At 39.2% G+C, this 17,004-nt stretch overlaps 1 protein-coding gene across 1 annotated transcript in view; it reads right to left on the bottom strand.

The window, feature by feature from the left end:
• Positions 1 to 265: 265 nt before the first annotated feature.
• Positions 266 to 17,004, bottom strand: part of Sqor (sulfide quinone oxidoreductase) — a 46,371-nt gene continuing 29,632 nt past the window's right edge. Inside the window, exons 4-10 of the mRNA XM_027925992.2 lie at positions 16,690 to 16,743; positions 13,291 to 13,485; positions 11,462 to 11,671; positions 6,948 to 7,131; positions 2,308 to 2,375; positions 1,804 to 1,982; positions 266 to 563 (exon numbers count right to left, since the gene is read on the bottom strand). Coding sequence (XP_027781793.2) covers positions 506 to 563; positions 1,804 to 1,982; positions 2,308 to 2,375; positions 6,948 to 7,131; positions 11,462 to 11,671; positions 13,291 to 13,485; positions 16,690 to 16,743 — 948 coding nt within the window. The 3' untranslated portion in view covers positions 266 to 505. The remainder of the gene's footprint in view (positions 564 to 1,803; positions 1,983 to 2,307; positions 2,376 to 6,947; positions 7,132 to 11,461; positions 11,672 to 13,290; positions 13,486 to 16,689; positions 16,744 to 17,004) is intronic.

The following is a 17,004-nucleotide window of genomic DNA, read 5'->3' as shown; positions in this document are numbered from 1 at the left end:
CCATGACTAGGAGAAGACAATCCACTTCAAGTCCTAGCTTTGACATTGACTTGAAACAGGAAGAGTCAAGGCTGCCATGCACTGTGTTTGAAACAATGTTGTCCCCTAAAAATGACTCTTCTGTGACCCTAAATAGGCTCTGTGAAGCCATAAATTGAATATGCATGGTAGATTAGCAGTAAACTATTCTACCAACACCATTTTTCTCTTCCAAACGCTATAAGTTTTCATTCCTACTGGTCAAGATAGAAATATCTCAGAAAAATCAATCAATAACAAAATTTTATTTAGAAAATAGAAGTCTATTATTCTTTCATTTGAATATTTCCAAACAACCAAGCCCACCCTGGGCAGCCCACACAGTGGCTGTTCTGAGGTACTGAAAAAGTTACCATCATCCAGCAAGAAACTCTTTATAGGGTTAGTCTTTCATTCCATTCTGGGTCAATCAGCATCTGAAATTCTGATATAGAAGCCATCCAAGGAGAGCAAGGTTGAGCCATCCTTAACTCATACCCAGATGAAACAATTTCCGAAGAAAGGCTGGTCCTCCCCAGTAACCCCTAAAAAAGAAATAATACAGAATTTACTTGAGGTAAAAGAGATGGGATGACCTCAGCCTGTAGGATGTTAAAAAGAGAGGCGATGCTCACAGGGCATTCTTATCACCACACAAAGTAAGATTTGTCCACTAAGATCCCACAACTAGGAGAAGACAACATACTTCCAGTCCTAGCTTTGACATTGACTTATAGCATGAGCCTGGACATGCTGACTCAATTCAGCAAACCTGTATGAAGCCTCCGTTACATGCAAACTGCTTTCACTTACTCATGAATTAAATGATCAGGGTTTTTTAACCTTAGCCATATTGAAATTTTGAACCAGATAATTACTTATTACAGGGGGCTATCCTATGCATTGTAGGATGCTTAGCAGTATCCTGGCCTTTGCCCACTACATGCTAGTAACATCCCTCCAGTTGTTGGCAACCAACAATGTCTCCAGATACTGCCACATGTCCCTTGGAAGGCAAAATTATTCTTGGTTGATGACCACTGATATAGATATCCTGACTTACCAATCTTATCTGAGTTTGGAAAAGTCAAAAAAGATCATCAATTTTTGGAATATGAATTATTAATTTGTATTACTCTACTATTATTACATGCCTACTGTTACCTGGCTCTTTCATATGTTATCACATTAATCTCCATCTTAGGAAATGGGCAGTTTTTGGCAGATAAGGAACTTAAACACAGAGTTTAAGCAACTTACCCAGGACATAAAACTAGTAAGTGGCAGATGCATCATTCAAATAGAGGCAGGACTCCAAAGTCTGTGCTCCTAATCATCTTTATTTTTCCCCAAACATAATAAAAACAAAAGTAAAGTAGCAGATGAGATAGTAACGTGGCATGTGAAAATGATTTACTGTTATTATTTATTCACCCAGCAACAAAAAAAAGACCAAAACATGAAAATCAGAAGTCATGTTCACTGCCAATAATGAAGAAAAGAGGCAGCATTCCCTATGTGTGATAGAGCCAACCCCTTTCCTCACCCAGGACATCCCTCTTTTTCTAATGTGGCTAAGGCTCTGAATCCTTCAGGGCTGCCATCACTGATGAGAAATGGCACAGCATGGAGGCAGGTGTGTGTGTGTGTGTGGTGGGGGGGGTCCATTAACAAATCCCATTTTAGGTGGAAGCTGCAAGGCCTCTTTGAAATCATGACCCTACATAAGGTGGTGCAGTTGCTAAAAGGGGTGCCCTCCACACCAGGACCAGGTGATGCACCTACCTTAGCATGACATTCCAATACAGGAAAGGCATCAGGTCGGCTTTCATGAGATACATGGAAAGTCGCTCCTTGCTCTGATCAAAGGGGAAGGTTTCCAGTGGCTGAGCTTTGTAGTCAAACTCCGCAAGAATCACACGGTTGTAGCCGGTCACCAGTGGACAGGATGTATAGCCATCATACTAAAATTGAAATGAGATTGTAGGACTGAGAAGTAGCATTTTTATGGGATTATATACGAACTATAGAATTTATTATTTGCTCTGAGTAGTAGTTACAATGTTTTTCTTTTCTTTTTTTTTTTTTTTTTTTTTTTGGTGTGTGTGTATCCTAATTTTTTGTATAATGAAAAATACATTGTGTCACCACAAAACAGTACTGAAGGCAAAAACTAAAGTACCTGTACTGAAGAAACTAATTAAGAAAGTGGCAAAATTGTGGGAAAACACCACTTTCACACAGAACAGAAGGTGATAATTGAGACTGATTATTGCAAGGTATACGAACCTTCTTCTTTGGTATTTGATTCTTCATAATCAGAGAAATTGTTCTATCAAGTATTCCTGATTGAGCAGCTATAAGAGAAAAGGAAAAGTCAGAAAAAAATACAAGCATCTAGATTTTCCATGAAAACTAATTTGCAAATGACTTTAATGTAAACAAGTTAAGAAGATTCTATTTCCCATCACCCTAGAGTGGAACAAGACCCTCCTTAGATCTTGAAGTTCTATTACTAGAGGCAGAGGTGTGTATGTGGGGATTGGGGGGGGGGGGGGTCCTTCAGTTCATCAGAGGTCCACAGGGAAGTCTCTATTGTTTAGAAATTAAAACACTAACTCTCTTCAACAGGATTATAAAGATGGTCTTACTCCAACCCTGTTCCCTCTCTTCCTGGGGGCTGATGGCTGTCAGTTTGGTCTGCGTGCCCTGTGTCCCATAGGCATCCAGGATACCCCTGTGTCCCTGCTCACAGACATCCTAGATTGGCAGCCCCAGACATATCTGAATCAGTAAAACACTGGGCCTTCCACTCTGCAGGGTGAGGCTGGACCAGATGGATATAGATGTAGATCTATATGCATCCATCTACACATTGACCTCTCTCTCTTAGCATACCTACAGATGTGTGTTTTTGTTTTGCAATGACAAGAGCAGAACAGCTGCCTTTTTTATTATGAGAATGTTTAAACACTGCCATTTTTATTTCATCTAACCCATTGTAAATGCTGTGTGTGTGTGTGCGCACACACAGACATGTGCACGCACACATGTAATATTTATATAGCAGGCAGCATACCAACTCACCATAAATATTTCTGTGTATCTCTGATAGGTATGAGGTTTTAACTCAAGAACAATAGCATTTTTATACCCAAAAATATTAGTGATAATTACTTAATATCATCTAATCCCCCTGTGTGTTCAATTCTGAATAATTAAGACTACCAAAAGAAATAAGCAGTACCCAGAGATAAAACATTAGGTTTACCTTTCAAGGAAACATACATTACTTTTATATCACAAAGCTCTCATTAAAGTAACATTAATCAGGAAACAAGGGATCAGAAATTTTTTTCTGTAAAGAAAATATTTACATCTTGTGGGTCAAGACACAAAAAGCAGAGATTTTAGATAACAAAAAAGAAAAACAACTTTCCACAAAAATCTTGATGAAATTCAAAATATAATAAATTTTTATAATACATGTCTACTAATTCTCACTAATAGAATAATGATTTTTTTAGAATAAGTAAAACATTATTGCTATCTATCATTGAACTGATTATTAATTGTTCTGTCATAGAAACTGTTCTTAGCCAACTGTACAAAAATAGGCAGCAGGCTCTATTTGACCTGAAAAGTTTAGTTTGCTGATGCTCAAATTTAAAAAGCAATGAAGATTTTCTTTTTTCTCTAGTATAAAGAGGTTCAAAAGAGAGAGAGAGAGAGAGAGAGAGAGAGAGAGAGAGAGAGAGAGAGAGAGAGAGAAAGAGAAGGAAACAACTCCACTTAAAACTATTAAATTGCCCACTATTCATTGCCCACTATTCAATATTCAATATTAGCAATATTTCTAAATATAATGTTTCCCTTTTGGAAAACTTTGTCTTTCAGGCCATAAGGAGTCTGGAATCTATACTGAGAAGATCTGAGGAGGCCCCTGCTGCAGGGCAACATGGCCAGTTGGTGTCACAGCAGAGAGGTTAGGCCCATGGCCCCAGTAAGCAGCCATACTCCACACCCAGGCTCAATGTGCAAGTGCACAGGCAAACATGAGCTGTGCTCTTCCCTGTATTACAACCTCCTTCTGTTATGCCAAAGCCCTCAGTTAATCTTTGTTAAATGCCACATCCTAGTCTTGGCTGTGCTGTGCTATAGGTAATTAAAGGAGACTCCTAGGGCAGAGAGAAGCAGAGAAAGGCGGGAAGCCCCAAGAAAGCCACATTCAACACAGCAAGACAAGGTCTTACTCACAATAGCATAATGGTCTGGAGAGTCTGGGAAGGAATGACTGCAGAAGAAGTGTGAACATTGCCTCGGGACACTCAGAGGACTGGCAGAGGGGAACCTAATGAGAAATGCCAACCTCCTTGGAGAAAGCTGGAATAGATATTCACAGATGTGAAATGACAAAGAGCAGCATTCACTGCAATACTGTTAGATATGAAATGGGTTGAAAAGAACCCAAATACAAACCAAGAGTGGATTTGTACAATAGATCTGGAAAAACCATATAATAGAATATAGATTCTAAGAAAGCAGATATAAAAACAACAGGGATGATCTCTTCATGGCTGGAGGAATATAGAAGCTGAGCCAATGGAAGACAGGCCTGAGAGCAAGGCTTTGCCCATTACAAAACAAACTGTAATTTTTGTTCAACCATATTTAATACCATCTACCTGAAATATTGAATTAAATGCATGTTTGTTGGTTGGTAGGTTAGTTGGTTGGTTGGTTGGTTGGTTGGTTTGAAATAAGCCAAATTTTGCATAATCTGGGCCTCTAGTCACAGTATTTCTACCAAATGTGTAGGCTTGCATTAAGTGAATGTAATTAAAAGTACTGCCCCTCAAACTACATATAAATTACAAAGAAAAAAGGTGGTTTGGCCACAGGAAGTGGGAGGTATGCATATCCTTTAATTAACCCAATGATAAGATCAAGCTTCACCAAAAACTAGACAAAATTAGCATAATGGCTCCTGCAGGGCCAGAGGAGATACAAAGATTCCCACCAAAACACTTAACCTGAATCTAGCCATAAGAAAACAACTAGACAATGCTGGAGATGTAAGTCAGCAGTAAGAGAACTTGCCAAGCAGGGCCAAGGCCCCCATGTTCAATCAAAAAAAAAAAAAACTAGACCAACTAGACAATTTCTAAATTGTGGGATATTCTACAAGATAACCAGTCTAGATGTGTAGACCCCTCAAAACTGCTCATGTCATTAAAGCAAAAATACAAATTTCAGAAGGCCTGTTCCAGATGAAAGGAGACAGGAGAGTTGTGACAACCAGTGCAGCATGTAGTCCTTGACAGGACTTAAAGGGGATGGGAGAGTTACAAAGGACATTTTTAGGAAAATTGGAAAAATTCAAACTGGATTATACATATGACATGATTTCATTATGTAATGTTAAATTTCTTGGACATGATAATAGTCTTGTATAGATATGGAGGAAAATGTCCTTTCTCCTAGGAGATTCAGAATGAAGTACTTAAAGTAAAATATTACCATGTCTAAACTGCGCTTTCAAATGACTCAGCAAAAAAGTTCCAAGCGTGACAAAGCAAATGTCAAAAGCATTAATAACTGGTTAATACCTAAATGGCATGTGAGTATTCACTGTACTTGCCTTCAAATTCTTCATTGGTTTGAGATTTCTGAAATTAAAAATTTCAGATTTCTGAAATTAAAAATCTCAAACCATCAAATTACCTCTAATGATGAAAAAGACATTCAGAGGTTTTCTTAGAAAGTCTATCTTAACCCATTACATCCCAAGTTTTCAATTCTGTGGATATTTCAATGCAAATGACACAGGTGTATTAAAATAGATTGGAAATCATAACCTAGAGCTTATCTATAATTATATTAATTAATATTATAATATTAGAATTATATTATTATTGTGTGATTATACATACATATTATATAATTAAGTTTTTTATACGTGGGACAAAATGGGTTAATGTTGAAGAAGGGAAAGTAGCACAGTATGTTCCACAAGTGTGGAATTCACACAAATACAACCATACATATCAGCAGGGAGGTCCATGTTTTATAACATCCAGAGAAGACAGTTCCTGTCTGTAAAGGACACAATCTAAAAGGCAATTCTCCCCATCACTGCTAGAGCAGAACATGGAGGTGAAGAATTTAGTTTTCCAGGCTGAGGCCTTAATCGTGTACCAATCAGGGCATGCTCCACTGTGTTTGTCTTAACAGAACAATTTTCTGGTCTGCAAGCTTTCATTGACTTGCATGTGTTTTCTAGGGAAACAAAGGCTTCTCCAGTTTTATGGTGTTTCAGGCAAGAGAATAATAGCCAGCCTGTCTGGTGTCAGGGGCTCAGAAGGCCAGGGATTTGAGTATGGCAATATAAGAAGTACCAGAATTCTAGAGAGCTAGAAAGTTTAGGGTTCTTTCCCTAAAAACAACTCCTCTGACCTGGAAAAGGCAAATAAAGCAAGGTACTGTGGTGCACACTCTAACCCCAGCAACTCTGGAGGCTGAAGCTAGTTCAAAACTAGCCTCAACAACTTAGTGAGATCCTGTCTCAACATAAAATAAAAACGGCTGGGGATGAAGCTCAGTGGTAGAGTGTCCCTGGGTTTAATCCTTAATCCTTTCTTTTTTTGAGGACAAAAAGAAAATTTTTCAAAAGAGAAAAAAGGAAGAAAAAGAAAAAGCAGACAAGATCACACTTTTGGGGGACAAAGCATTCAAAAGTTTACTTCTTCATACCACACTAGGTTCATTGACAACTTGTTTCAGCCTCAGAGAGGTCAAGGTCATTTTTAGGCCACAAAATGGCCTTCCATTATTAATATAACACTGTTTGTGCCAAACTTTTGTTTCTGTTACAATGGAGACCTGGAGAGACGTCAATTTGAGAGGAGATACAGAGCTGGGTATCCTACCTACTGCTGCAGCCGTCTTTGACGTAGGAAGGTTGGTGCAGTCCCCGATCCCAAACACATTCATGTATTTCTTGTGCTGCAGAGTTTCTTTATCTACATCCACCCAGCCAGCAGCATCAGCCACGGGACTTGTCTTGAGGACATCTGGTGAGCTCATCGGCGGTGTCACGTGCAGCATTTCATACTATGCAAAAGGAGAACATCCAAATTTGCATCTTTTCAATCACTCTAGAGCCCCACAAGCTCTCCCCACACACACCCTCTTTACTCCTTACCTTCCAGTTCTAAGACTTTATGATATAAAACAGAGGTTTATATGTTTAAAACCATAGAAAACCTAGATCAGTTCATAAGCTCTCTGTTGAGGATACAAGATTATTAGGCTATTGAGTACATTTAATTTTTTATGTGTTTGTTCTCCATCCTGGTTGAACATTATAATCATTAGGGAATTTTTGAACTCCCCGGCCTCGGTCTGCACTCCAGACCAATTAATCAAAATCTCTGCTGGAAACCCAGGTGTCAGCACATTTCAAAAGCTTCCCAGGTGATTCCCTTGCAGCCAGCATTGAAAACCACTGATTACAAGACTTTTGGAGGATTTTTAAAAATTCAGATTAAGAGTAGAAATGAAAGAATAGCTGACCTAAAATCCTACAATCAAAGGAGACACAAATATCTTCCTTCTTTACAAATTTCCTAGAAGAACAATAACAATTCATTTATCCAAGTCCCCACCTGCAAACTCAACTATCCAGAGCATAGTTGAACCAAAGTAAAAGAGACCAAATTACAAAGTTAAGTTCCTTCACCCAAGTGTATATATGCTTTGGGCACCTACCTCACTCACAGTCCATTCACTTTTTTTTTTTTTTTTTTTTTTTTTTTGAGAGAGAGAGAGAGAGAGAATTTCAATATTTATCTTTCAGTTTTCGGCAGATACAACATCTTTGTTTGTATGTGGTGCTGAGGATCGAACCTGGCCGCACGCATGCCAGGCAAGCGTGCTACCGCTTGAGCCACATCCCCAGCCCCCATTCACTTTTTATTTCCATTCTTTACTCCTTTTATTTGTCAATCCACATGTTCATCTGCCTGTACACTCAAACATTTTTCTAATACCTACTCATTGCCAGATGCTAGTGTGGGTAATGAGGATATATAATTAAAAGACCCATCACTCCTGCCTTCTTGAGTACAGAACCTAGCTGGAGAAACGGACCAGAAACTCAATAAATGCAATTGCATTGCAAGGGAATAGGTAAGGGGAGTATTATGGGAACTCGGACAAAGAGATACTGATCCCAGTTTGGGGATCTTTGAGCTGAGCCTTGATGGATGAATGGGAGTTGTATTTATTCAACATTTGTCAATCAGCTACTATATATCAGGTAACTTATTCCAGTATTACAGATATAATCCTTTTTCCCATATTTTATTCACTTTTACTTTATATAAAATTTTTAACAAGTTTGGTTCTTTCATATTCCAGTCCATAACATTTAAGAGCTGATGAGAGAGGAATCAATCTTTAAAAGTTGCAATTTTCTGAGAGCCACAAAAACTACAAAAATGATACAGATGGGGGCTGGGGTTGAGGCTCAGAGGTAGAACACTTGCCTAGCATGCGTGAGGCACTGGGTTTGATCCTCAGCACCACATAAAAATAAAATAAAAAGATATTATATCCACCTATAACTAAAAAATAAATACTTTTTAAAAAAATGACACAGGGACTGGGGCTGGGGCTCAGTGGTAGAACGCTCTCCTAGCATGTGCGAGGCACTGGGTTCAATCCTCAGTACCACATAAAAATAAATTAAAAAATAAAGGTATAAAAAAAAAAAACACAATGATCTTAAAAAAACGATAGAGATGGAAACAAAAACACAGACCCTTTTGTAAAATGATAACTAGCCCTTCTCATTCCAGTTGGCCCTCTGAACATCACTATGTGAGAGCCCTTCAAAATGATGACTCTGAACTGATAGAACCAGATGACCAGGGACATCCTGTGACAAAAGAGCTGAAAAACAAGTGATTCAGGAACTGGCAGGAAGGCTCCCACTGACCAAATCTGGGCACCAAAATAATTAAGGACATAAATGAATTATAAACTATTGGGGAGTAATAAAAATTCATGAGTCCATACCAGTAATTAAGAGAAGAAAGGCTCTTAATGACAGAATGCCAAGAACCTACTGGTAGAAGAGATGGAATTCTGAAGTTAGAAAGCAATAATTTTCTAACCACCATAGTAAAGACTAGACTAGGCAAGTGTCATCAATGGTTGCTATTTGTTTACAGGGAGACTTTAATGAGTACAGTGTTTATATGGTCTTACAGTATCCCCCCACAGACTTTCATATTAGCAGGGTAGAAAATGAATAGTAACTATTCAATGGAAAAACTGGATTATAACTTGATGGCAATGAGTAGGTATTAGAAAAATGTTTGAGTGTACAGGCAGATGAACATGTGGAAAGACAAAATACACATCATCCATAAAAGGACAATGAACATTGTGTGAATATAAATGAGGTTCCCTAGAAGGACACAACCTTGGTTATGCAATTGTCCAGTATAGGAAGAATCACCCAAAACTAATCACAAGAAACTGTAGTCAAACCCAAAATGTGGAAGATTGTATTTTTTAAACAAGTGGTGGAGGGGGACTGTATTATTCCAAAATGTCAATGTTATAGAAGACAAAGAAATCCAGGATAAAAGAGGCTAAACAGACATCACAATTAAATGCAATGCTTAACTATATATTAGGTCCCTGAGGTCCTGTACTGGAGAGGAAAAGTACAGTCAATGCTATTGGGTTGGTTGACAAAAAAAATGCATATAAATAGTAGATTAAAATGATGTATCTGTGCAAGGTGTGGTGGTGCACACCTGTGATCCCAGTGACTTGAAAGACTGAGGCAGGAGGATTATAAATTATAAATTATAAGCCAGCTTTGGCAACTTAGTTAAACCCTGTCTTGAAATTAGAAAGAAAAAAAAAAAACAGATGCCCATAGGTTTGATCCCTAGTATCAAAAAAAAAAAAAAAAAAAAGTATCTGTGCCAAATATACCAAGTTGAGAACTTCTATGGTTTATGCAATAAAATTCCCGTAACTTAGGAAATGTATTCTAAAGTATTTAGGGGTAAGGGGGACATAATAATATTTGATATCTGTCTCTAACTTATCTTTGGGAAAATTGATAAAGGTGTATAGATAGATAGATAAAGAGAGCTCAAATGATGTAACTAAAGCAAATGGCATAAAATACCATAAATGAATCCAGGTAAAACTTATACAATTTTCTTTATGTTCTTTTTATTTTTGCAGCTTCTCTAAATTTGAAATTATTTCCAAATAAAAGTTTTTTGAGGTTATGACCCTGAGTCATCAGTAGCATTTTTAATGATATTCGGTGCACTTCATTTAAGAAAGGGAAGATATGGGCAATCAATTTTTAAAAGACTTTGAACTAAAATGCTTAAAATTTGAAATTTTCATGTTCCAAAGACTGATCTTTGATTCACCTCAAAATTCCTTTTTATGGAACCCTTCATTCTTTAAATGCTGAATGAATAATCTGTGACTGTGTAATGCTTCCTCACTGCTAACAGTTCTTGCCAGAATGGTGTAAACTAATATTCTCCTCCAGGTTCCCTTACATCTTGTTCTTAATCCTTGTAATGCCTCTATAAAGTACTATCAACACTTCACAGAAGAAACTGAGACACATAAAGAAAAGCTAGATCTTTCCAGAAAAGGTGGGAGTTCTGCCAGATTCTTCAAGAAGGACTTTGAAATGCTGACTTTTATGCACAAGTGAAAGACATTAACAGTCTCTTCCACAGGTGAAAGACACCTCTGTTACTCTTGAAGTACTCCAGCATTGCTTCCTGCTCACAAGAAGGGCTCTTTCTCACGGGCCACAAGTTGAGACTACCATCGTATCCTGCATTTCAGGAAACCCTCCCTCAACTCTTTAGGTGATAACTAAAGTGGTGTGGACTCCTATAAACCCAGAGACTCTGGAGACTGAGGCAAGAGGATCATGAGTTCAAAGCCAGCCTCAGCAAAAGTGAGGCGCTAAGCAACTCAGTAAGACCCTGCCTCCAAATAAAATACAAAATAGGACTGAAGATGTGGCTCAGTGGTCGAGTGCCTGAGTTTACTCCCTAGTACCAATCAGTCAATCAATCAAGTGGTGAAATATTTTTGGCTGCTTTCAGTGATGTGGTGCCAGGAAAAGTAGAGTCAAAGGAATGGGATAAAAGTTCACTTGCCACCAGTAGATAAACCCTCTGCCTCCCACTGACACAGCCTCTTCCAATTTGTTCTTCCCAACCCATTTTGGTCCACCTCCTCAGCCTATCAATGCCCTCAGATGCTCATTTTAACCACTCTTCCTTGGCATGTGATGATGGTAGAAAGGGACCCAGAGTCTACATCCACCCTCAGGTCAGCAGATAAGACCTCAGGCAGTCACCTTGACCTTGACACTCACTGAAAACACTTGGGTCTCTCCAGGTTTATCCAGGTTCTCAAAAACAGCCTCTTGTTTATCAGCTCGGACTTCAATGAGGTTTTGCTTATAGTTCACAGTGAGGTTCCTCTCCTGGATGATCTCCTGCAGGGCATCTGCATACTTCTTAACCCCAAAAATTGTTCCAAGAGCAGTGTTAAAAATTATATTGGCCTTGGATCGCTTTCCAGTCTAAAAAAAAAAATGAAAGAAGACAAACAACCAATACCAGAGCATACTTTAGCCATCTGTTGTTTTTTTTAAAACCCAGATAAGAATTAAAACCCTCAGAAGAAAATTTGTCAGCTTTTTTTGCATCTTTACATCTCTGTAACCTAGTAGGGTAAGGTGTGGGTTGATCCAATGCCTCCTTTTTATTTTCTGCCCAAGACACAACAACTAAGTACATCCTTGAGTTGGAGGTTTGTTCCACCAAAGGATAGAGGTGAAGGTCAAGTCCAGGTAAAGAAAGATTAGAGCTGAACTGCTTATTCATATACTCACGATTCCATCACTCAATAAATATTTACTGAAGTCCTTGAACTGGCCAGGTATTGTTCTGGGTGCTGTAGGAATAACACTGAATAAAAGAGTTCCTACAGCCTTGGTGTTCTGAGGAGGACAGTATTCTCTCAAATTCTAAGATCTTATGGCACCTGAGAGAGAACCTTCCTCCCAGGACTTCCAAGACATAGGAGAAAAGAGTTTTGAAAATGGAACTCCCAGGATGGAAGAAACAGCTGGTCTCCTGCCCTTTCATTATTCCACTCTTTTTAGGATTCGCTTACCTGGATCTCACCATATGAAGAAGATAGGTGGGTAAGAACCTCAAAAGGTTGTGTCAACCCCTTATGACCCAGAATAAACTTTCTTAGAGTCAGAAATTATAATTGGAGCTATCTCTTCATTCCCTACCCTACAGGGTTGTTGCAGTTTACAGAACTCAGGTGAGTTCTGAGCAGTGCCAAGTTCCGAATGCACATGCAACAAATCTTCAGTCCCAGCTTCCATACCCCTTCTCCCCGTGGGTCTCTTTATAGAACCACAGCCTTCTTTGAGTCCTATCAGTGTCTTTAGTCAAACCACACTTTGATGACCCAAGTGTCCATCTCAGACATGGGCACAGTGGGTGAGAAGAGCTGTCCTCACAATCTCATGCCAGGCATAACTTGAGCTGCAAACATCCACCCTTACACAAAGGGTGTTGGGAAAAAGCTGAGAAAGCCGCCCCCACCCAAAATCTCTTTCCACAAAAGTTCAAAGTTTCATATGAACATTTTTTTCCTTTAAAATTGGCATTTTGCCTTTATATTTGCAAAAATGCATATCAAGAGCAAGAAAATATTCAAAATCTTAAATCTGATTGGAAGCAGTTGAGGATGGCATTATATAGAAAAGTGAATGATTTGCAATTAATTGTCTAATTACAGATATGGAAGTATTTAAACAATCTCTAATATAGTTCCTCAGTGGATTTTTATACACATACTAAAAAGTATGTCATAAAGACTAATAATATGTAATACAACTGAACTGGTGGGTACAGTATAATGGTAATCATATTCTTTAAAAGCCTATTGTAAAATCTTTGAAAGGACATGTCAAATTGATGACAGGAGCTTTATTAGAGCAAATGGAATATGAGTGACTGTTCCCTTTTTTCTTGTAAACTTCCAATTATATAATTCTGTACATATATAATAAAAATTTAGAAATAAAAAAGATTCTATGATAGGAACAAATATGGATTTCTGGTGATCACTGTATTGTCACTGTCTACCCCTCCCCTCTATGCTGGAGAGGAAGCATACCTTTCTGAAGTAGGCTTCTGATAAATACATGATCTTCTGGGGGGCTCCAGCACACTTCACTGGAGTATTTGGGAAGGTAAAGATGGCATTGCCCTCCTTGAAGTCCTGCAGAGCTTTCCATGTCTTCTCTACGGTCTTAACTGAATAATTGGACCCTATTTTTGGATGAGCAAAACCTTCAGGTAGGCCTTTAATCTGCAACCAAGCACATAGAAAAATTGTTTTTAAACAAAAGTACAAATACCTTTAGAGCCCTTATTCTCTGCTATTTTTACAAATTTTCAAATATTCTAGTACTATTATTAACCCCCAGTATTCACACACACAGAGCAGCCAGGTGAGTGAGGGTTCTCAGATCAGAATCTTGGTACCTGAAGCCACCTGTCCAACTGCAGATTGGGTCCAGCCTGCAGGAGCCCTCTATCTCCCTAGCCTGGGACTATGATTTGAATGTAGCTCTTCCCACCTTCAGAGTGAGGGCAGGATGGCAGCCATACTTCCTTTAAAGAGAAGCAGTTTCCTAACTGGGAAGAAGGAGGATAGGCAGGACCAAGAGCCATTTATTTATATTGCCGATAATACCAAACTTAAATTACCCTCCCTTAAGTTGTACCAGATCAAATTCTTGGTAAAGGTAAAGGCAATAAAGTCAGGTAACTGACTTTTAAAGCATGGACTTTAGAATCCTACAGACCTGATCTGAGTCCTAGGTTTCCAATTAATAGTATTATTCTCCTGAATAAATTATCTAATATTTCTAAGCCAATGGGCCTCAAAGATCAGCAGCACCAGCACCACCTGGGAACTTACTAGATATGCAGATTATCAGGCCCTACCCTAAACCTACTAAAATCAGAAACTCTGATAGCAGGCCCCCAAATCAACCTCTAGGTGATTCTGAGGCACACTGAGGTTTGAAAAGCTTATATTTAACATCTATAAAATGGGGATTAAAAAAAAACCCTGCTGCATAGGGTTGTTGGCAGAAGTAAATGAGACTATGCATTTGCAAAGGGCTTAGGAAAATAACATGCACACAGTCAGTGCCCCATAAATGGTTTATTACTGCCAATAGGATTGACTGGATGCGTACTCTAAATGTTAGAGGGTTCATAGACTGTAGTGAAGATTGAGTTAGGGAGACTTAAGCACCTGTTCTCAGCAAGGGCAGGTTCAACCTCAACCATCAAGAAACAGTCATCAAAATGGGCTGGTCGCTCCACACACCCTCGGATCTCAAGGAAACCGTGTCATTCAGCAGTGTCCTGAATTCTTTACTTATCTTCATTCAATGTTAAGAACAACTATTCCTTTGTTACTGATCATTCCTGTTACAGTTCATATGATAATAATATTAGCAGTATCAATAATAATAACCATTATCATGATTATGAAATCATCTCATGTTTTAACGTTTACAGAGTTTCTCGTCTATGCTGGCACAGATATTCACCACACACTATACCTCTGAGGGAGATAGGGAATAGTCCTTAGAATATATAAGAAAACTGAAGCAGAGTAAGGCTAAGAGACAAACCCAGAATCTTACCTAACTAGACACCTAGCCCTCTGACCACCCTCCCAGGGGTCTTCCCCCAGGACTTCCACACCTCCCAAATCCAAGCAAAACTACTCTCCAAGAGATAATTAGACAGCTAACCTCTTATCACCTTCATTATTTTTCTCTAGTCTGAAGAAGCTGTTATTAAGGGGAAAGATGTCATAAAGTGGTAACCAAGTTCCTTTCAGGAAGGTTTATGACCCCTCATCCATCAGAGTTGCTTCCTGGAGACTTTGAAGCAGAGAGATGCCAAGCAGGGAGGAGAAGGAAGGAGTGAGAGTCAGCAAAGAGATGAGTCAGAACTGCCCTTTGGCTGAACAGTAACAGGCTGTGCTCTGGGAAGCTGAGGACTGTCCTGTCACACAGCGAAGATCAGTGCAGATACCCTATGAAGCTGGCATGAGAAAGACGCAGAGACAGATGGGCAGAGAGAGTCTGCCGAGGTCCAAGAGAACCCATACCAAAGATTCCACCTGCCCAGGGACCCACCACATTTCTGCCCTAGAGTTCCATAGACATCTCAATATTTTTATCAAATAACTCCCCCTTCTTTTCTGGTTTACGCTAACCCGAGTAGTTATCTAGTACCATCCAAGAGTGCCAAGCAGCAAGCTAGCCATGGCTAAGTTACTCACATTCTCTTACCCCCAGTTTCCTCATCTTTTACATAATGATAAGAACATCTCCCTCATGAGAAGTTGTAAAGAGTCAGTGTCACACTTCCAGCATGGTTCCTGGCACACTGTAGAGATTCCACAATAATAGCTGCTTCAAAATGCTAAGAATTCTCAGCACCAGTTTCTCAGTCCTCCTCATAAGGCACTGGGGGCCGCTGGGGAACCAGTACTATAGAGATGTGCAGCCTTTGCTAAGTCAACACTGTGGGGCTGTGGGGGAGGCATAGACCTCCCAAAAGTAGTTGCAATTGACATCTTTCTCCATACAGTCTATTCCACAACTTTTCTGTTATTATATTAGACATGACCCATGACACCATGACTCAAAATCGTCCTGCAACATTCTCACCATTGGCTTCTCCAATGAGAAGCCAATGAAACACTTATAAGTGTAGCCAATGCTACACTTATCTTTGCATGAAACACCTGAGGACATTTTTGCCACCCTCATCCCCCCACATGGAATGATTTGGGTTTTTTACTTCAGAGACCTTTCTTAGGCCACCTCAGATGAGACTCTTGCAATATCACATTCCCACAGCTTGTGACCCATGCTTTATGTGTTTCAACTATTTACCCACAGTCCCCAACAATTTCAGGAAATCATAGCAATTACTGATTTATAACATAATGTTTTAGAAAAATAAACTTGAATCTGGTTGTTAGAATCTAGTTCCCAAGCTCACTGAAAAAAGAGCTAAGGACCTTCTAGGGTAGTGTTTTTACTGTGTTATGGTTTCATATTTAAAAATCCAGCCTCTGCACAACAAAACCCAGATGTCCTTCCAGCAGCTGATATTCTGCCCTTAAAGTCTGCTTAAGAATTCATAATCTAAATCTTACTTCCAAAGTAAAATGTAATCTTTAATACAGCAAACTCAGTCCCACAAGTGTGGACATGGCTGCTATTTGGCAAGAATTACTATCAGGGCACTCACATGCTGAACTCTGATTAAAGCTTAAAGCTAAAGCACGTTGTTATCATTGACAGAATCTTAGAAAAGACTCTTTTACACCATAAAAGGACCACTGGGAAATAAAACTAGGAGAGGCTTCATTAGATCTTCTTTCTTGTTAAAAATAAATACAAAGCAACCCAATGCAGTGTTTGATCTTGGCATAAGTAGGCCACTGTAACACGGGAACAATTTCAAACAGTACCTTCTCATAGTCCAGCTGGATTCCGAGAGCAATAATAAGATATCTGTAGAAGATCTGCAACACAAAAAGATGTTATTTTAGACCAGGCCTCAAAAAGCAGCAGCCCAACAAATGACTCTGGCCCCAGATGTGTGTGGTCAGAACTGTGTTTCCATTTGTCACTATGAATGTCTTGGGGCAGAGGGTAGTGGGTAGGAATGGCAGGGAGGGATGCTCACTCTGACTGGCCATCCTGCCCCTTATCTATGGCCTCTCACCTGACTGCTTCACAAATACTACGTAACCTGCCTGACCCCTGAAAGCCCACCTAGGTTT

Source organism: Marmota flaviventris, chromosome 2, assembly GCF_047511675.1.
Source record: "Marmota flaviventris isolate mMarFla1 chromosome 2, mMarFla1.hap1, whole genome shotgun sequence".
Classification (NCBI taxonomy): domain Eukaryota; kingdom Metazoa; phylum Chordata; class Mammalia; order Rodentia; family Sciuridae; genus Marmota; species Marmota flaviventris.
This window is presented reverse-complemented; position numbering and strand designations above follow the sequence as displayed.